Consider the following 20,656-nt stretch of genomic DNA (forward strand, 5'->3'; position numbering starts at 1 on the left):
AGGGATCACGTATGGTGCATGTTGGTGGGAGAAGCCCAGAAAGCACGAAGAAGCCTGGTGTCTGTTCCCTTCATTTCTTAGGGGGACCTACAGTCTCTCCTCCCCTCTGCCCATTGCTCTCCCTTCAAATGGACCACAGCAAGATCTTTCTGGTGCACAGATCTGACCCCGCCCTTTTCTCAAGGCCCTCGGGATCAAGGCCAAGTGCTTCTTCCTGGCATTCAAGGCCAACACTGCCTTCTACTGACCCACACTTTCAGCCACAACACCCACTCCTTCTTCCTCAAACCCTGGCTCCCTCATCCTGAGTGATTTGCCATCACCTGAGTGGTGTGCCATCTGGGGCACACCTGATGTTCTCACACCCTCAGGACTTTCTACAGGTTCTCTCCTCTATGAGAATGTCATCCACCCAACCCTTTCCATACAGTGACCCCATATTCAGCCCCCTTCCCCAGACCACCCAGCCGCCACTCAGCCCTCCTCTCTCCCTGCACTGTCATTTCAATCTCCTCCCTGGCCTCCAGTCTCCCCTCTCTGGTCCATCCTGTACAAAGCCACAGTGCTGCTCCTGCTCACAAGCCTCCCATGGCTCCCCACTGCCCTCAGGAGAAAGTCCTATCCTCTCAACCTAGGGTCCGCGGTCTTTTGGGATCTGGCTCCTGCTCTGCTCTCCCATCTACACACAGTGACCTCCCAGCCTTCTCACCTCCCTGCTTTCACTGCTACAAAAGGAGTGGAGGGGAGAGAGCCACCATGAAGGCTAGAACCAGGTGGAGTACTCACAGATGTCTTCTTAGAGGGGAGGAAAAACCAAACTGGGCTGTAAAAGGTAACTAAGAATATCCGGGTTTCAGAGAGGCAGACATGGAATAAAAGCAAAAAAAAAAAAAAAAAAATCACAATAATAATAAAATCCACTCTTTATTGTTCAAGCAGGTGTGTTAGGGTGTCAGGGCCTCTTGTCTGTGTTCCACACGTTTGGAATCTTGAATCTTCCCAATGACAGCTGCCACCTAATGAGGAATGTCCTGTCATTATCCTTATGCTACAGATGAGAAAATCTACACAGTGAAGGAAGTCACTTCCTAAGGGCAGACGACTCGCAAGGAGCAGAAATTTGCCAGACTTGTGACCACCCCTCTGCACGAAGGAATAGAGCCCATGAGACAACCAGGAAAGAAGAGATGCTTGGAAGGAGTTTTCCTGTATTCTCTTAGTGGTGGGGGTAAGACCTTAGCTCATATCCCCACTTGCCCCCAGTGATGCGAGGATGGGGCTGGGGTAAAATCAGGGTGAATTTGTGCTGTCATGTCGCTGCTTTTATTAAGCATTAAGGGTTGGATCTAGGCAGGTGGGGGGAAGGTAAAGTCTTGGTCAGAGATATTCTGGAGCCAGCAGGTGGGGGTCACAGGTCAAGAGTTGGATGTCACATGTCAGGGTTAGTTGGCCTGAATGGTTTTTCGGATCCAGTGGCCATATCTGCAGACATCAGTGTAGACTCCTGGCTTCTCCTTGGATCCACAGGGGACATTTCCCCATGACACAAGACCTCGGAGACGGTCTCCACACACCAGCGGGCCCCCGGAATCGCCCTGTGGAAGAGAGGGAGAGAGTCAGATACAGAAACACACACAGAGGAAAGAAAGAGAGACAGTGACTCATGGCTGGTTCAGTCGGTGGAGAATGCAACTCCTGATCTCGGGGTTGTGAGTTTGAGCCTCATGTTGGGTGTAGAGATTACTTAAAAATAAAATCTCTTGGGGTGGGGTGGGGACGCCTAGGTGGCTCAGTTGGATAAGCGTCCGACTTTGGCTGAAGTCATTATCCCATAGTTTGTGAGTTTGAGCCCCGTGTCAGGCTCTGTGGTGATGGCTCAGAGCCTGGAGCCCGCTTCAGATTCTGTGTCTCCTTCCCTCTCTGCCCCTCCCCACTCGTGCTCTGTCTCACTGTCTCTCTGTCTCAAAAATAAACAAAACAGGGGCGCCTGGGTGGCGCAGTCGGTTAAGCGTCCGACTTCAGCCAGGTCACGATCTCGCGGTCCGCGAGTTCGAGCCCCGCGTCGGGCTCTGGGCTGATGGCTCAGAGCCTGGAGCCTGTTTCCGATTCTGTGTCTCCCTCTCTCACTGCCCCTCGCCCGTTCATGCTCTGTCTCTCTCTGTCCCAAAAATAAATAAACGTTGAAAAAAAAAATTAAAAAAAAATAAACAAAACATTAAAAAAAAGAGAAACTATTAGTTGTAATCAGGCCCCTCTTTACAAAAGCCAGATCTGAACAAATTCACACTATTTCTAATCTGGGGAGTGGGGATTGGGTTCCCATCTTTTTTGCTTCTCTTTTTATTGAATCCACAGGGGATAACAGGTACTAAGTTAACTGACTGCAACAATCATTCCACAATATATGGAAGTCAAACACTATGCTATACACCTGAAACTTCTACCGTGATGTATGCATGCGTGTCGACAAAACTGGAGCGAGAAAAGACAGTTGTGGAAATGGGGTCTGTCTGATTGCCCTTTCTTTGCGTCCAACTTGCTGTGTATCGTTTTCTCTGTCTCTGTCTCTTTCTCCCTCTTGACTGGTCTCTTCACGTCCCTCAATGCACTGGGGTAAATTTTGCCATAAATAGGAGAGATCTGATGGATGATGGGGAAAAACAAAACCCCCAAGTTAAAGGAGGTATTTGGGAGTGGGGATGAGCCCTGTCTCTCTGCAGCTGTGGTCTGCCCACCTCCAGAGCTCGGCCATGTCCAAACAGGACTTTCAGGGGTTCTGTCTGAGGAAGGATGGTCCCCTCACACCATCTGCCTCCTTATTGTGTCTCTTTGGTTCTTGACCTCTCCATCTCCGTCCTTGTCTCTACTGGCTGTCTTTATATCTCTGCCTGTTCCTGGCTGTGTCTCTGAGTATCAAATTAAGACTCTCTCCCTGGGATTGTCTCCCAGCATGGAAAGCTCTATTTGGGTCTGTGTATCTCTTTCTTCCTGTCTCTGCTCTTGGCTATGTCACTGGCAGGTCCTGGTGGCCTCACCTGGCAGGAATCCTTCCCGTACTTTTCATCCCCAGCACACACCATGTTCCGGGTGATCTGGCTGGGGTAGGCACGCTCACACTCCTCATGGGACACCAGATGGATGTATGCACACTGGATGGTGTTAGGAAATCCACCTGCAGAGAAAGATGGGCCAGGCTCATCTCACAACCTGTCCTTCTCACGTCCTCACCAGCGATCTTCCAACCCCTATGAGTCACCTCTCCCCTATTGGTCCTTACTTCCCACTGATTTCCTTCTTCCAATTTGTCTTTCTTTCATAAAAACCCATTGGCTCTGACTCTTGATTGGTCCCTCTTTACATCATTCTTTCCTCTCATTGGCCCTTCTTCCTTATTAATCACCTTTTCTCTGGGAATCCTCATATCTTATTGGTTTTCCCTTTCTCTAAGGTTCAGCCTCTACTCTTCTCTTTAATTGATCCCACCTTCTTCAATTGTTCCAAGGGACCTCTAGACTCTATTCTGTTAGTCCCTACTCCACCCTTTCATCATTCACTGGACCCTTCTTTCCATTGGTTCATCTTGACTGGCCAACACTTGACCATTGGTGCTTTCCTAACTGGTTTCATTCCCCGCCCCCGCTCCCATTGGCTCTCCCTTCCTATTGGCCCTTCATCCAGTGGTCCACCTCCCTCATTGGCTCTTTCTAAACGAACCCACCTCCCTCATTGGCTCTCCCTTCCTATTGGTCCTTCACCCAATGGTCCACCTTCCCTTTTTGGCCCTTCACTTACCGGCCCACCCACCTTCAGTGGTTCCTGCTGACCTATTAGACTTGTTCCTCCCCCAGTCCTCCGTCTAGTGATTCCTCTTGACCATTGACTCTTCCTCATTGGTTCCTCTCTATTATCACTCTCTACCCCATTTGCACTCTCAATTAACATCTTTTAGCTGGCTGCCATGCTTTATTGATACCTCTTCTTCCATTAGTCCATCCTCCATTTATCTCTTCTTGAGAAGAGACATTTATCATCTGTGCGTCCTGATTGGTTTCTTTTGATCATTGGCCTCCTTCTTGATTAGAATCTTCCCACTGACCCTCCTTTTTCATTGATCCTCCATCTTATGGCCCATCTCTCCATACCATTCACTCATGGGTCTACTTTCTCCACTGACTGTTCACTCATTCGCCCTACTCCCATATTTGCCTCCCCTCCACACTGACCTTTCACACATTGACAGACTGCCCCATTGGTCCTCACTATGAGCCCACCTCCTCCATAGCCTGTCACCCATTGGCGCTTCCCCATCACCCTCCTCCTACTGACCATCGGCTGTCTTGCCCCAGCCTAGGATGTGGCAGCTGGTGTGGTTGGCCGAGCAGTCTTGCTCCAAGGGGAGTGGTTGAATGCGTTCAGAGAATTTGGCTGGGTGAGACAGGCGTAACAGCATGATGTCCTGGTCATGAGTGGCAGCATTATAGCCAGGGTGGACCACAGCCCGGACAACAGAGCTCTGCTCCTGGAAACTCTCCCTTTGCTGAAGGTTGTGTTTTCCCAGGTAGACCTGAAGATTCCTGGGAAAGAGGAGGGCTGGGTCTTACCTGGAGCCCTTGGACTGCAGCTGAGACTTCAGAGAGGGCTGCGATGGCAAGAAAGGGTGGCCTGGTGCACCATGGACCATCTGTCCTGTTCTCCTCCCAGCTCAGAAAATGACAACTTCATCCTTCCAGAATAACCTGGGAGACTATTCTTGACTCTCTTTATTTCATGCCTCACACAAAAGCTGTCCAGAGATCCTTTTGGCTCTCCAAACTATATCCAGGACGTGACCACATCTCACTCCCACTGCTGCCATCTTGGTCTGGAGCCATTGCCTCTTACTAGAATGTTGGCAGAAGCCACCTCACTGGACTCCTCGTTTCTGCCTTTGCCCTTCCACAGTCTATCTTCCACAAAACAACCGGAGACATGTTAATGACATAAAATATCCTGCCTCCTCCTGTCCCTCCTCTGCTCAGGCCCCTCCCATGACTCCCATCTCCCTCAGAATAAAGGCTAACGTTTTCACCCTAACCCACAAGGTTCTGCACATCCTATCTTCATCACCTCTCAGATATCACCTCAACCCACTCCTTCTGCTCTAGCCACACTTGCTTCCCTGCCTTTCCTTGAACACAGCAGTCATCCTATCACCCCAGGGTCTTTGCACTGGCTGCTCCTTCTGCCAGCAACTCTTTTCCCCTCATAGCTGCAAGGCTCCCTCCCACACTTCCTTCAAATGCCACCTTCTCAGTGAGGCTTTCCCTGATGACCCAATTTAAGTGCAAATATCTATCCTAGTATGCAAGTCCTATTTCCCCTTCCTGCTTTCTTTGCCACCAGAGAACCTACCATTACCATCTGATATACTATATCTTTATTGTTAAATATTTACTTGTTTTATTTTCTTTCTTTCTACCATAGCAGCACTGTTCAATAGAACTTTCTCAGGCATGCAGCTGTTTGATATGGTGGCCACTAGACACAAGCAGCTACTGAGCACTTGACATGTGGCCCCTGGATTTGTCATCCCATTGCATTTTTCTTAATGTAAATTTAATTGGCCATTTGTGGCTATCACATTAGGTGGCACAGCTCTAGAATATCAAATGGGATTTTTGTTTTGTTCAGATATAGCGTCCTCAGTGCCTAGACCTGTGTCTGTCATATTTACGATAGATAACCAATGAACATTTGTGAAATGGATCAAAGAGTCACTCCTTTGCTCAAAGTTTTCTCGTGGCTCCCCATTGCCCTTGGAATAAAATTCTTTCCACCATCCTCTACCTTGCTGTGAACCGGTAAATTTCTTAGTGCACTCCAGACTGTTTCCACCTCAGGGCCTTTGTCTTTGCACTTCTGCTGCTCTAAATGCTCTTCCTCCCTCTTCATTTGTCTACCCTTGTTCATTTTCCATGCCTCAGCTTGAACTGCATCTCATTAGAAGGTCCTTCCTGACACCCTCCTCTATCTAAAGTGGGTACCTCTGTTTTTTTTCTCTTAGGGAACATCCCTGTTCTTTTCCTCCACTAGACTTAGGGTAATTTGTAATTATATGATTTTCCATGGGCTTGTTCGTCAAAAAACATTCTGTGCCTTTCTGCTCCTGTGTTCCCAAGAATAGAGGCTCTGTATTTCTCTCATCCACTGCTGAGTCCCCACTGCTCAGCTCAAATCTGGCTCTTAGCAGATGCTTTGATCGATGTGTACCAAATGGATGAACGAGAATGGTGAGCGCAATGCCTGAGCATGGGGGGAACCGTGCAGGGGACCCTTAAGTCCATAACCTTGCATGATTAAACCCCTCCCCCCACAGTGGGGAGTGGCACCTGTAGGTTTACAAACACTTGAATTGCCACTTACTACATCTCTGAGTCTCAGTGTCCTCATCTGCTAAATGGGGCCAAGAGTCCCTTACTGTAGAGATTCCAGGAAATATATGTATATAAACCGCTTAACTCAGCACCCGGTCTGTAGTTAGCGTTGAACAAAATGGCAACTGTTAATCTAACTAGTGGTCATTAGTGCCCTGAGGATTAGTCCTGGGCCTTCTTTGCTTTTCTACCTGTGTCCACTTTTTGGATGATCTCATCCCACCCTGTGTTTAAATTACCACTTATTTGTGGTGACACCTTCAGGTTTACCTCCAGCTCTGACCTCTCACTGGAGCACCAGTGGCTGACCTTCATGCTTCTTGGACATCTCCCTCATATCTCAGAATCACCATGGCTAAAGCAAAGTGTCTGACACTCCTCTGCCCATATCCAACCTGGCTCTCTTTCCCTCTCCCCTGGCTCAGAGAGACACCACAAAACACCCACTTGTTTGAGTCAAATACCTGGAGGTCAGCCCTGCTTCTTCCATGCTACATCCCCAAGTCCTGCTGGCTGAGTCTCAAAATACCTCCCAAACTTTCCACCTATCCTCCGTCCCCACTGCCACCACGCTGGTCCAAGCCATCATCCTTAGGTTAATCTACATGCATCCCTTCATTTCTCCTTGCCCAGCCCACTTTCAATACGGTAGCCAGGGTGCTCTAAAGAAATGTGAATCAGGGGCACCTGGATGGCTCAGTCGGTCGAACATCCGACTTCAGCTCAGGTCATGATCTCGTGGCTCATGAGTTTGAGCCCCACATCGGGCTCACTGTGGTCAGCCTGTCAGCGGAGAGCCTGCTTTGGATCCTCTGCCCCCCTCTCTCTGCCCCTCCCTTGCTTGCACTCTCCCAAAAATAAATACATTTTTTAAAAAATGTGAATCAGATCGTGCTGCTTCCCTGAATGAAACTGTCCAGTGGCTTCTCACTGCACTAAGAATGAAATCCAATGAGCCATTGCTGCCTACAGGACCCCACACGATCTGATTCCCCAATTAGAAGGTCTGTTGTTCGTAAAGGTAGCAATTTTGCTTGTCTTTTTCACTGCTGTATCCCCAGGGCCCCAGACAGTGCCTGACAGATAGTTAATGCTCAGTTAAATACTGGCCAGATGAACCTGGTTACCAGGTGGTCTTGTGCTGGGGCAGGGGGATGTGTGTGTTACTTTGTGCCTGAAATCTGCAAGACACCCCCCCCCCACACACACCCATCGAGGCCTCACTGCAACTACTCCTCACTCCCAGAGGGGAGACTCACGGCTTTTTGCAGTGGGCAGCGGTGAGGACCCACAGCGGGTGAATGAGAACCCCTCCGCAGAGCAAGTGGTCTGATGTGTAGAGGGCAGCTTGGTAGGGGTGAGACGTCTGCTCACACGGTCCGCCATGCAGCACCTTATTCTGCTCCTCCGCCCAGGCTGAGAGAGGAAGGGTCTGAGTCAGGGAGGAGGCCTGGAGACACTGGGTGAATCCCCCAGGGTGAACCCCAGGTCATCTTCTTCCCACCCCCACCCTCAAACTCTTCCCCATCTTTCAGACCACCTCCCACTCCCCTTCCTGTCTGTGCCCCCCCATCCTTAACCTAGCTCCCGACTTCCTCCTCACTCCAAGCCCACCCCACTTCCATATCTCTGTGAAGCCCATCCCCATCCTCAAACTCCTTCCCATCAGCAGCCCCCACTGCACCCCAAACTGCCCCATCCTGTCCCCTTTCTTCCCACCTGCGGCCATCAGGATCAGTACTACCAGCGTCTTCGTGCCCATTCCTGAGAAAGGAAGCCAAATGCTCCTCAGTCTCTGCCTCAGACCAACCCCCGCCCCAGGCCCTTCCTCCCATCCTCCGCCATCCCCCCTCCACTCCAGCCTGCATGTTCTTCTGACCCTTGACATCTGTCCTTCACCTAGCCTCCTGATTTCTTGTCACTCTAACCATGACTTCCATCCTGGGGTCCCACGAGGGCGGGCTGAGCGAGAAGCCGGAACCGCTGGGGCAGTCAGCGGCTCACAGTGTGATTCTCGTTTAGTCTCTAACTCCTCTGGGCTCCAGTGTGGCTGCCTGCCCACAGAAGGGCATGGCCCAGGAGGGGCTCTGAACTTCTTCCCTCCCCATGGGGTTTTTCTTCTGCACCTTGGCTCTGTGCTTACCCTGTCACTCACCCCACACCTGGAGGTTCTGGGGTGCAGTGTGATCTTACCTGCTGGGGGCCGGCTACCTGGGGGTCCAGAGGACTCCTGGCCGAGGGGTTCTTGGGTTGGGGCAGGGACAGCACGTGCGCAGGCAGATAGACAAAGAGGCAGAGAGAGTCAGAAATGCAGGGTGTTATGGGGAGAGACGGGACACTGAAAGCAGAGAGGGTGCCTAAGAGCCAGAGCCAGTGAGACAGACAGCAGAGGATGTATGGGCTGTGGGGCCCAGGCCAGACAGACACCCGGGCTTCCTGGCCTCCCTGGAAGAGGCTGTTCCTGTCCCCAGACACTCCTGGTGCTTCCTTTTAACCCCTGTCTCCCCAGGTCCCTGAGGCAGGAGGCCGCCCCACCCTTTCCTCCTCACCCAGACCTCCCACACACATTCCTTCCATCCCCACGGCCCCATGGCCCTGCTCCCGATGACCCCTGACTGGGCTTCCATGGAAGGGAACACCAGCCCCTGAGTGCACTGGTGGCCTGGACTTCTGGGTCTGAGGGAGGAAGGGCTGGGGGTCTGGACTCCTGGGTCTGAAGGAGGAGAGGCTGGGGGTCAGACTCTAGGTTCTGAGGGAGGAGGGGAGGGGGCCCTAGAATTCTAGACCTTCAGGAGAAGGGCCTAGGCATGCACACTTTTGAGCCTAAAGGAGGAAAGATGGGAACTTGTCCTCCTCAGTCCCTAGACTTCTAGGTCCTTAAGCAAGAAGATGTCTAAGGACCCAAATACCAATGCCCAGGGGAGCAAACAGTGCCCCCCCAGCCTGCAGGGATCCCACCACCTCTGGGCCTGCTGCCCTCAGGTGCTGAAAACCAGGCCGCGTGGGTCAGTGGGGTTGGGGTGATTCACGCACCTGCCCGTAAGTCCCTCTGTGGGTGCTGACGACCTCCGTGTCCCCACCGTAATCAGCAAGCCAGTGAGAAAGCATGTGTCACCAAGCTGGCATCCGCCTCTGCCCTGGGCTGGGGCGCAGGCCCTGGCGCTGTGGGGAAAGGGGCCTCGAACAATCGGGCTTTGTCCGCCCCCAACACCCAGTGCCATGCTCCCAGAAGCTCCGTTTCTCAACCTCTCTTCCGGGCAGGCGGGCGGCTGTGTCAATAGCTTCCCTTTGTCCCTGTCTGACAGTCCTGTTGCTGTCCTTTGATTGTCCACCCACCTCTGCCCGGATATGAGGACCTCTGACCCTCCTGGTCCCCCTGCTTTAAGTCTGTCCACCTCTGAGGTCTCACTGTCCACCTCTGTCCCCTCTGGCCACGGTGAGGGTGTCTCCACATCCGTCTCTCTCTTTCTCTCTGTTTTCCTGGGTTTCCTCCGCCTCTTTCCCCATCTGTTTCTCTGGATCTCTGTCTGTCTCTCTCCCTATTCTCTGAGTCTCTGTTGACACTCTCCACATCTCTGTCTGCTTATCCCCCCCTGGCTTCCCCTGCATTTCCATGAGAAGCCTGTGCCCTTGCCCAGATGTGGGTTAGTTTAGGGAGACGGGGCGGGGGGGGGGGGCGGTTTACGATGAGATTCAACGTGTAGGGAGAGGCTGGGAAATAAGCAGGGATGCAAGAAAACGCGAGAGGGATGTGGGAGTGCGAAATGGGGGCCTCGGGTGCTATGGAGGGATCCAGGGGGATTTGAGGAGGTGCCTTTGAAGCTGGGCCTTGAAAGTCGGGCCTGGGGTCAGGAGAAGCAGGGCGTAGAGGCCTGGCTTGTGGTGGATGTGGGCTGACGAGCAAGAGCGTGGCCTCGGGGAGGGAAATAAAAATGGATGTGATGAGCACAGAGCATGAGAAGGAAAATGGGGACTTGTGGGCCGATCACTGGACATGAGGACAACTGGTGTCAGTAATGTCCACCTCGGCACCAGCTTGGGCCTGGCACTGGGGGATGAAAGTCAACATTTGGCATTCAAAGTGCTCTCAGACTGCTCCCATGCTCCCAACCTCCTCCAGGCCCCTCACACCCACGTTCCCACTGAACTCAGCATCTTCTCAGAACCCGCCATCCTCCCTGACAGCTGGCTGGATCTCTCACAGCCCGACCCAGCACCTTCTCTCTCTGTTGGCTCCCTCCTCTCTTTCCCCATGTCCCTGATCCCAGCTCAGACCTGCTTCTCGCCCACCTGGAGCACCACCCTGGGCTCTTCCCCCTTCTCTGTATCCTTCCCTTGACCCCAGAGGGGTCTTCCTGCACCCAGAGCTGACCCTGCCCCTCTCCTGCTCATAGCCCTGCTCTGGCTGCCCCATCATCCCTGGGACAAAGTCCCAGCCCCTCAGCCAGGTGTTGGGAGACCCTTCAGCATCCAGGGCAGCACTGGTCAATAGAAATATAATGCCAAGTATACGTGCACTTTTAAATTTTCTAATAACCACACTTCTTTTTTTAAATAGTAAAAAGAGGGACATCTAGGTGTGGCTCAGCCGGTTGAGCATCCAACTCTTGATTTTGGCTCAGGTCATGATCCCAGAGTCGTGGGATCGAGCCCTGCATTGGGTTCCGTGATGAACATAGAGTCTGCCTAAGGTTCTCTCTCTCTCTCTCTCTCTCTCTCTTTCCCTCTCCTTCTGTTCCTCTCTCCTGCTTGCTTTCTCTCTCTAAAATAAAAAAAAAATTAATTACGGGCGCCTGGGTGGCTCAATGAAGCGTCCGGCTTCGGCTCAGGTCATGATCATGTGGTTTGTAATTTCAAGCCCCACGTCAAGCTCTGTGCTGACAGCTTGGAGCCTGGAGCCTGCTTCAGATTCTGTGTCTCCTTTCACTCTGCCCCTCTCCTGTTTGGGCTCTGTCTCTCTCCCTCTCTCTCTCTCTCAAAAAATAAATAAATATTAAAAATTTTTAGAAAATTAAAAATTAAAAAATTTTTAAAATAAATAGTAAAAAGAAACAAGTTCATTTTAATATTTCATTTAACCCAATACATCCAATATTGCCGCGTGAAATCGAAATAAGAACATGTTTAAAGATAGTTTGCCTTCTTATTTTTTGCACGGTGTTTGGAATCTGATGTGTCTTTCCCTTACAGCACATCTCATTTACAACTTGCCACATTTCACAACTCAGGAGCCACCGTGGTGAGAAACCACCACATTGCACAGCCCAGCTCTGCCCATGGGTCTCGTGCTCCAGCCATGAAGATTGCTCTCTCACCTCTGGGCCCTCACCCATGCTATTCTCCCTCTCCAAATGCTCTTCTCACCTTCCCCTGGCCACAACTTGTCTTTCAAGTCTTTGCTTAGATATCACCTCCTTCAGGAAGCCTTCCCTGAACACCTTCCAACTTCCACTCCCTGCACTTGGGTTAGTCACTCTCTCACCTAGGTTCCCACAGCAGGTGCCTCCCCCAGGTCACCTTGGACCGTAAGCATCTGGATCCACATCACCCCCCTCCCCCACTGAATCATGAGCTCCTTGAGGGCAGGCACTGAGGCTAAGTCACCCCTGTGTCCCAAGTGCCCTCACAGGACCTGGCCCAGAGGAAGCCTTGGAAAATGTTGACCAAATGATTAAATGACTTCATTACACCCACTCCCATTTTACAAAGAAGAAACTGAGGCTCAGAGAAGGAAGTTAATTATTCAACATCCAACACTCAGGAAATGGTGGGGCCTTTTGGATTGGAACTCAATTTCCAACATGGCGGTAGACATGATCCACCTTTTGGTGCTCCCACCGGGTGTACCTTATTGGAATAAGGGATGGGAGGGCTAGGGGGAGTTGTTGAGAGAGCCTTGTGGGAAAGGAGGGAGGTGATAGGCGGTGTGGAGCTCCACCTCTAAGAGCCTCTAGAAGAGAGATAATGAAGTCCCCAACTGCAGGCATCTGCCAGTGACCTTTAGGATTCTGCCCTCTCTGCGTGCCACGCATGCTTATGTACAAGATGTTTTTCTCCAAATTGACATGCTCTGCAAAAGTCTTCAATAAAGAAAACGTGTTACAAGAAAACTTTGAGAGTGTAAGCAAGGAAAAAAGTGCCAGAAATTACAGACAATAAGAGCCAATACGGCTTCAACTGACGGCTTATTCCATGTTAGGCACTGTTCTAGCACTTTCTGAATATTAAGTTTATTTAATCTTCATAACAGACTTGGGAAATAGGTGTTATTTCTCTCACTTCAAGGATGAAGGAAGAGGAATGGGGAAGTCATGTGCAAATAGCTTGTAGGGGCTGGAATCCAAGAAGCCTGGTTCTGGAGTCAGTGCCTTTGTCTACTATGCTGAGCTGTCTGTCCAAAAAGAAAGGAAGTAATTTTTTAAACAATCCAACAAGACCACTATTTCAAGTCATTGCAAACAAACCCACCCCCACACTTGTATATGGGAGCAGCCAAAAGGGAGGGCCAGGTGTCTCCAGGCTGATTTAGTGCAACTTCGAGGTTTCATTACTTTTTAAACTTTAGATTGAATATTGATTTGGGGCGACTTGCCTGGGAGAGGAGAAGTTGATGGATCTTCATGGAGGATGGTGGCTGGAAACCCTTGACATTCCTTACTTAAACTTGACACTGATACAGAGGCAGGAGGGGCCAGGGGACACCTGGGTCTGAGGGGAGAGGTGCTGGAGGCAGGGATGCTTAGGTCTGAGGAGGGGTCTGGACTCCTATGATTTCTGCAATATGGGGAGGAGTAGAGGAGTTGGGGGCTAGGAGAGACTTGCCAAGGAGATGAGATGGGGAGAGGAAGGATCTGGAGGACAGTGGCTCAGAATTCTGGGGGAGAAACTGGCAAAGAGGCAGGAGGGTGAGCCTTCGGCTGGAGAGGATCCCTCTGTCAGCAGCGTCTGAGGTGTGATTGCCCAGAGAGCCTTGGATGGCATGAAGCCAGGGGCATGGCCAGTCTCTGAGTCACAGGGGACTCCTCCCTCCTCTCTTCCAGAGGTCCCTCCCCTGCCTTCTTTGAGAATAGGACCTCACCAACCCAAATTCCCTCCCCCATCTTCCTCTGGCACCTGGGATACTGGCTGCTCACTTTGGGTGGGCTCTTGGGGGGACTCAGGTGTCCCATCCCCCCGCCAGCCCTATCCTTCCCAAAAACTTCCTTCTTTCCTGGTTTGCCACCTGTGAAATACTCAGGAACAATTTCACGTCCTTTCCACCCCAATGAGGTAGGCTTATTCTCTTTTTCCTCTGCCCTTCCTTCTTCCCTCTTGACCTTTTCTTGCTCTCTATCTCTCTGTCTCCCCCATTTTACAGATGAGGAAAACTAAAATCTGGGAAATGGACAGAAACAGGTCACTAGGCAGGGAGCAGGGCGAGGGCTCAAAATCAGATGTGTCTCCCTCTCTTAAGGGTCCCTCTCCCCCAGCCTTAGATCTTCAGAGCTTTTCCACCTTTGTTTGCATGTTGCAAAAGTGCACACCCACAGAAAATAAATGGAAGGAAGGAGGCACCCTGTAACTACCACTGAATGCAGGTTAGTACATGTCTTTTCGGATTTTATTCTGTGACTATTTCATTTCACATGGCTAGAGTCACATACACATATTTGTATCTCTTTTTTCATGTTCCATCATACAACACAAACATTCTTGAATAACACTAGCAATGCTGCAAAGTTATTATCCTTAACAGCTTCCTAACATCCTTGTCCCAAACGGGCCTATTATTGATCTAAACAATCCACCGATTTGGGACATGTTCAGTGTTTCCACTGTTTTGCCAGGATACTGTTGTGATGAATTCAAACCTTGCTCCGCAGTTGGATTTTTAGTTTATTTTTTCAGGAATATCTTTCTAAACCAGAATCACAGGGTCAACGGTGGTAACTAAGGGTCTCAATTCACCTTGCCAAACTGCCTTACATAAAAATTGCATGATTTACAGTTCCGCTGGTTAAGAGTGCTGGTCTTTACCAATACTGAAGTTTTTGTGTGTTAGGCCTTTGTTGATTTGATTGGTTTACACACATGGCATATTGTTGAGGTTGTAACATGTCTTTGAGGAAAGGTAAGGTCAAATAATGACCACAGTTCATCACGTCCTTATTTCTGTAAATTTCTTGTTCCAGGAGTATAGATGAAGAGATGGGAGGTATGCAGAGATTAGCCATGCCTTCTCATGGTCTCATTTATCCACTTGAAGTACTTGCAGACTTGGGTATAGACACCTGGGTCATTGGGTTGGCCACAAGGGAAAGTTCCCCAGGACACCAGGCCTTGCAGGGTACCTTTGCACATCAGTGGTCCCCCTGAGTCACCCTGGAGAAGAAAGAGCAGATTAGCTTTGGTTTCAGAGCAACCACCACAGACATGTCCACAGTGTGTAGTTATCACATCTCTGTCCTGCCAGACCATGAACTTCCACTCTGGCCAATGGGAAAAGACTCATGGTCTCTGGGGACCAGTGGGAGAGCACAAATTAGTGCTGTCCTGGAGAGAACCAAACGGCTATCTGAAGACATGGACTTGTGCCCCAGCCAATGGGACCAATCACTGGGAGGTGAGGGAGCTTCCAGAGGTTAGAGTCCCACTTACTTTCCCCTCGTTAAGGACTCTTCGCCAAGCCAGAGGGAGAAGGAACATCGTCTCCAGAGAATGGATACATGCCCCTTGAGATGAAAGGGGAACAGGGGCAGGGCCAATGACATATTTCACAGACCGCAGTGCAAAATGAATATGCAGCCCCCTTGTTCAAAAATTATGAAAAGATTCAAGACAACAACAGAAGTGCGTTAAACCATGTGCGGGACTCTCCCGAGTGTGGAGTGAAGCCCTGTGCCACTGCACAACTTGCATATTCATGACACTGGCCATCCCTAAGAAATAAGCCCCACCCCCTGCCACTCTCTAGGACATACATCCTTGTCTCATCCCCCCCATCTCTAACACACACCACCCCACATCCCCTGAAAACTGACTGTACCGACGTGGGCAAAGAGCGTGGGGGTACAGAAAGAAGGGTGGAAAGAAGGCAGAAGGAAGAGGGGGACAGAGAGGAAGAAATGTAGGGGGTGAAGCAGAGATGAACACAGGTAGAGACAGGTAAATAAAAAGAGTGACAGCGGCAGATGAGAGAGAGAGAGAGAGAGAGAGAGAAGGAGGGAGAGAGAGAGAGAGGAAGATGGAAAGCGATGACATTTAGAGACAGAGAGGAGGTTATAAAGATGATGAACAGGGTTCATGGGTGGCTCAGTCAGTTAAGCATCCAACTCTTGATTTCGGCGCAGGTTATGATCTCATGGTTCCTGAGGTCAGGCCCCATGTCCTGTGCCTGTCGGCGCAAGCTCAGAGCCTATTTGGGATTCTCTCCCTCTCTCCCCCTCCCCTGCTTTCTCTCTCTCTCTCCCTCAAAATAAATAAAATAAATATTAAAAATAAAAAGATGAAGAAGGGGGAACAAAGAGGAAGGGGAGATAGTTCCTTTCCTAAAAAGTAGGACCGGGATAATGTGGAGGAGACATTAGCTCTGGGCACAAAATCTCAATAATTGCACTAAATAGTATTGTAATGCAATAGTTAAAAAAAAAAAATCAAATTTGGTATGAAAAAGTCCATGCTGAGCACGGTATCCCAACTTTAGGTAAAGACAGGGTCAGTACAGTGCTATGCTGCATCATTACTGGAGACCGAGGCAAATGAGTGGTTCAGTAAGACTGATTGCTCTTTACTGAAAATTCTGATATTTTGCTCATCATGGACTTTTTGTATGGATTTTATTTATTTTTTAATTTTTTTAATGTTTATTTATTTTTGAGACAGAGAGAGAGAGAGAGAGAGAGCATGAATGGAGGAAGGGCAGAGAGAGGGAGACACAGAATCCGAAGCAGACTCCAGGCTCCGAGCCATCAGCACAGAGCCCAACGCAGGGCTTGAACTCACGGACTGCGAGATCATGACTTGAGTCGAAGTTGGACACTCAATCGACTGAGCCACCCAGGTGCCCCTGCACAGATTCTAATTTTGTAGAATACTGCATTAGTAGAATATGATTTGTTTTGGCATCCACTTGAAGTTTGGGCTTGAAGCCAGTGCCTCACTTGCCTGTCTCAACATCATCTTTCCCACTGCCGTTCTGCCCCATCCCCAGGGTCATGCCAGCCTCCTGGGCTCCCACTACTGCCCCAGCAGAGAACAGGATAGAGAGAGCTAGGAAAACTGGCCCTCGGGTGGGATGGGGTACAAGGGAAGGTTCGGTACCAGGGTCAGGTGCACAGATTCGGTATTGTGGGGACGACAGGGGAGCCAGGGATGGGGACAGGTGGAGTCTCACGTTGCAGGCATTGGTCTTGGAGTTGGGGAGGCCAGCACACAGCATGGACTTTCCCAGCAGGTCCTTGTAAACCTTCTTGCAGTCCTGGGAGGAGATGAGTCTGACATCTGTGCACATTAGCGTCGATGGAAAGGTCACTGGTGGAGAGAGGGGGTGGTCAGTCAGAGGCCTGGACCTGGGGCCCCCAGAGTGCTTGGACCCTGAAGGAAGATGGGGCTAGAGGCTCAACCCTCAAGTCATGAAATGGGCCTGACTCCTTGTCTCTGGGGTCCGAGGGAGGAGTAGTCAGGAGCCAGGGCTCTTGGGTCTCTGAGACAGCCTTACCATCCGGGCTGGTGGTGGTGCCCCAGCCAGAAACGGTGCATGTGGTCCCAGGAGGTTCACAGCGGGAGGACAGCTTGACTTTCCTCACACTCGACGACAGCTTGGCTTGGTGATCCAGCTTCACAAGCATGAGGTCATTAACATGGGTCTGAGTGGAGTAGCCAGGGTGGCGGAATGACTGTGTGGCCCGGATCTTCTGGGCTCTCTTATCACCCAGCTGATCACTGCCCATGTGCACCTGGTACTCACTGGGACGAGACAGTGGCATTCAGAGAGAAACTCTGTCATTGGGAGAAGGGACAGGGACCTCAAGGGAAGCAGACAGAGACCCCAAGAGAGGAGGAGAGAGACCCAGAAGGAGGGGGGCCGAGACCCTGAGAAAGGGGGACAGAGACCCAGAGAGTGGGTTCCACAGTCCTTGCCACATACCTCATCTTGCAGTGGGCAGCGGTGAGCACCCACTGCTCATTGAGCAACACACCTCCACAGTGAAGCTGATTGCCCCGGAGCAGGGCCACCTGCCAGGGTTGGGAGCCTCTTGTACATGGGACTCCATCAATAATCTTCTCCCCACTCTTGTCACCCTGGGCTGGATAGAGACATGGAGGGAAATGTGGGTAGCAAGCATCAAGGGGGCTGAAGAGGCAGCTGATGGTTTTGGAGAGAAAGATGGAAAGAGACAGAGAGACAGGAGAATGCAGAGGTGGAAAAGGAGAACAGTGCAGAGAACGCAGGACGTGGCGGTGGAGAGAGACAGAGGGAGTCTGCTCAGAAACCCAGGAGAAGCATCTTGTCTGGAGGCAACCACTGAAGCTTATGGGAGCAACACTGAGTGCAGGAGATGGCCTGGAGGGCACAGAGACCCCAGGAGTCAGAAGGAAGCAGGAAAAAATAGGGCAGGAGGCAGAAGAGTCTTGTTTTCCTTGGGCGGGAGCCGCTGCAGGGGGAGGGTCCTGACTCAGGGAGTCCTTGGAGAGAGAGGGCCCTGGGAAGGGTCAGTGGGCATGGAGGGAGGCTCCAGGGGTGAAGCCAGGCCTCCCAGTTCAGCACTCACCTTCTTGTGCAGCAGATCTCAGGGCTAGAGACCACAGTAGGATCTGCAGTGGCAAGAGAAGGGATCCTGCCATGGTGGCCTCTCTGAGCCTCGCCAGGGGCTGCCAGGCAGAGGAAGGGCCTCTTCTGCTGGGACTGGGGAGGACAAAGAGTTCAAGAAGCAGTCGTCCAAGCCCCCAACTCTCCCCCAGCAGACCCAGGGGTCTCGGCCCCAGCCCTTCCTCCCTCAGACCCAGGAGGCCAGGCCTCCAGACCTCCCTTCTCCTTGGGACCCAGGAATCTGGGTTCCCATCCCTCCCCATCTACAAGTCTAGGTCCTCAGTTCCTTTTTCCCCGACAGACGCCAAATGGCAGACTTCCAGCCCCTCATCCCTCAGAACCGGGACTCCAGGCTCCTCCTCCCCTTAGGAGCAGGAGCCAGCTGTCCGGCCAGCCTCATCCCGCACCCCAAACGAGGCCCCTTCTCACCTCTGGAGGGTCTGATGTGATCTCGGCTGCGGACTCAGTCGGGAGCCAAGCGTGTCCAGCCCTGTGCAGGGCGGCCCTCTTATACCACCTCCACCCCCACGCCCGCCCCCAGCGCCCTGGGGTGCAGGTGGAGCCGGCTCTGAGACACCCCCCTTCCTGTGTTCGCAGTTATCTCGAAGCCCTGAGGCGGCTAAAGCAATTGGCCGCACTCAATTCTTTCTCCACCCTCCCTCTGGAGGCCTGGGTCGGGCGGTCCCCAGCCAGTTCGCCCCCGCCCCTTCTGGTCCGACGTCTCGTGTCTCTCTCTCTCTCTCTCTCTCTCTCTCTCTCTCTCTCTCTCTCTCGTGGCTGGAGAGACCAGGTGCTAGCTCTGAGGGGGGCCACGGGAGCTGGAGTCAAAGGAGGGCTGAGCTCTGGGATTGGCCTCCTCTGGGGCCATTTTCTTGTCCTTGTTCCCCCTCAGGGGCGACCTACCCCCAGTGCCCTAATTCTGACCAGCTTGTGGGAACCTGTCCAGTCTGGATCCTAGTGGCGCCTTTGAGCCTGAACCCACTCCCAGCCCCGATATAGGGATATGAATTAAAAAGAGAGTGTTTTCCCTAATCCCACCTTACTAAATGCTCACTGTTATCATCATATACATAGATTTCTATCATACTATGTATTTATAACAACAACAACAACAACAACAACAACAACAACAAAAACCCTGTACTGGGCATTCCATAATATAACTTTTTTTTTCCTCTGTAAAATGCCTTGAACAATTTTTTCCTGGTAGTTTATTTAGATAATTTCCTCTTCCTTCCTTCCACAGATAGTATTCCAGTCTACGATTGTACCATGATTTATGTAATGTGTTTCAAACTGGAGTATATTTGGATAGTTTTAGTTATAATAATGCTGGGATGAACTAACTTCTTTGTACATTCATCTTTGTTCCTTGTGTTCATTCAAGTATCCTTTGGACATCTACTCTGCCAGACACTGTTTTGCTCCTGGGGACACAGCAGTCAACAAAGCAGACAAAAATTCCTTCACAGAGGCTCTCCTAGCAGGTGGAGACCATGAATACAAAAATAAGTACATAAAATATATTGTTTGTTAGGTGGTGGTAAGTGCTACGGAGAAAAATAAAAACAGGAAGAGGGATAGGGAGTTCTTGGTTCTCTCCACTCTCAGAAATCCCTAAGGTTATATAGTTGGGAACAATGATTAGAAAGACTCCCATGTGAAGGTGACATCTTAGCAAAATCCTGAAGGAGATGATGAATGGATCCATGTAGCGACTTCTGGGTAGTGAGTGCCAGGCAGAGCAAACATGCAGGTGTGAGACTAGAATATTCTAACAGGGAAGACGTTTTGACTGGAGCTGAATGACCAAGGGAGACAAGGTCAGACCATGAGATCAGAGACATAACAGGACTCAAAGGACATAGAGTCTTGAAGACCAATGTAGAACTTAGGCTTTTACTTTAAATGAAATGGGAACCATTATTTGATTATTACTTGAAGGCAAATTCCTAAAAGTGGAATTGCCCCAACTTCCAAAGCAGCCCTCCAAAACGTGACTGGTTCCTCAGCTATCAGCCCAAATCTTGTCTGAATGCCAACCCCAACCCTATTCTACCTTTGTCCCATAACATAATAGGCATTATTGTTGCCTACCCAAGCATTCACTCCTTCTGCCTTTCTATGAGCACCCCGATTTTGATTGGATAATCTTTCATCCTTACACTTTAGTGCAGTAAAAGCACCAAACATGAAAGCCATACTCTGCTTGCCAGTGACTGGTTTAGACACGGACATGAAAGGCCGTCCTTGGGGCGCCTGGGTGGCGCAGTCGGTTAAGCGTCTGACTTCAGCCAGGTCACGATCTCACGGTCCGTGAGTTCGAGCCCCGCGTCGGGCTCTGGGCTGATGGCTCGGAGCCTGGAGCCTGCTTCCGATTCTGTGTCTCCCTCTCTCTCTCTCTGCCCCTCCCCGTTCATGCTCTGTCTCTGTCTGTCCCATAAATAAATAAAAA

General features: G+C 50.8%; 2 protein-coding genes across 4 annotated transcripts; both read right to left on the minus strand.

The window, feature by feature from the left end:
• Nucleotides 1-905: 905 nt before the first annotated feature.
• Nucleotides 906-9,572, minus strand: KLK6 (kallikrein related peptidase 6). Of its 3 annotated transcripts, XM_086690562.1 has the most exons (7): nucleotides 9,447-9,568; nucleotides 8,607-8,657; nucleotides 8,133-8,177; nucleotides 7,673-7,829; nucleotides 4,327-4,574; nucleotides 3,036-3,172; nucleotides 906-1,595 (listed from the first exon to the last, which is right to left on the minus strand). In XM_086690562.1, the coding sequence occupies exons 3-7, from the start codon at nucleotides 8,173-8,175 to the stop codon at nucleotides 1,443-1,445; spliced, it is 738 nt and encodes a 245-aa protein (XP_086546688.1). In that variant the 5' UTR covers nucleotides 8,176-8,177; nucleotides 8,607-8,657; nucleotides 9,447-9,568; the 3' UTR covers nucleotides 906-1,442. The 3 variants fall into 3 exon arrangements, with proteins under 3 accessions (XP_086546688.1, XP_086546689.1, XP_025770539.1); XM_086690563.1 differs by lacking the exon at nucleotides 8,607-8,657 and having other exon boundaries at nucleotides 9,447-9,572; XM_025914754.2 differs by lacking the exon at nucleotides 9,447-9,568 and having other exon boundaries at nucleotides 8,607-8,885.
• A 4,423-nt stretch (nucleotides 9,573-13,995) lies between these two features.
• On the minus strand, nucleotides 13,996-18,732 carry KLK7 (kallikrein related peptidase 7). Its single transcript, XM_025914751.2, has 6 exons — nucleotides 18,631-18,732; nucleotides 18,164-18,297; nucleotides 17,539-17,698; nucleotides 17,110-17,357; nucleotides 16,786-16,922; nucleotides 13,996-14,774 (listed from the first exon to the last, which is right to left on the minus strand). The coding sequence occupies exons 2-6, from the start codon at nucleotides 18,234-18,236 to the stop codon at nucleotides 14,619-14,621; spliced, it is 774 nt and encodes a 257-aa protein (XP_025770536.1). The 5' UTR covers nucleotides 18,237-18,297; nucleotides 18,631-18,732; the 3' UTR covers nucleotides 13,996-14,618.
• Between the last annotated feature and the right edge of the window lie 1,924 nt (nucleotides 18,733-20,656).

Source organism: Puma concolor, chromosome E2 (assembly GCF_028749965.1).
Source record: "Puma concolor isolate L17-30 chromosome E2, mPumCon1.1.hap2, whole genome shotgun sequence".
NCBI lineage: Eukaryota > Metazoa > Chordata > Mammalia > Carnivora > Felidae > Puma > Puma concolor.

Coding starts and splice junctions, on each gene's coding strand:
- KLK6 (XM_086690563.1), bottom strand. CDS start 8,175: ATGGGCACGAAGACGCTGGTAGTACTGATCCTGATGGCCGCAG. Junction 4,575..7,672: donor GCTGCCCACTGCAAAAAGCC/GTGAGTCTCCCC, acceptor CCTCTTTCCCAG/GAATCTTCAGGTCTACCTGG. Junction 1,596..3,035: donor ACGGGAAGGATTCCTGCCAG/GTGAGGCCACCA, acceptor TCTCTTCCACAG/GGCGATTCCGGGGGCCCGCT.
- KLK7 (XM_025914751.2), bottom strand. CDS start 18,236: ATGGCAGGATCCCTTCTCTTGCCACTGCAGATCCTACTGTGGTCTCTA. Junction 17,699..18,163: donor GAGATCTGCTGCACAAGAAG/GTGAGTGCTGAA, acceptor GTCTCTATCCAG/CCCAGGGTGACAAGAGTGGG. Junction 14,775..16,785: donor CCAAGACCAATGCCTGCAAC/GTGAGACTCCAC, acceptor TTTCTTCTCCAG/GGTGACTCAGGGGGACCACT.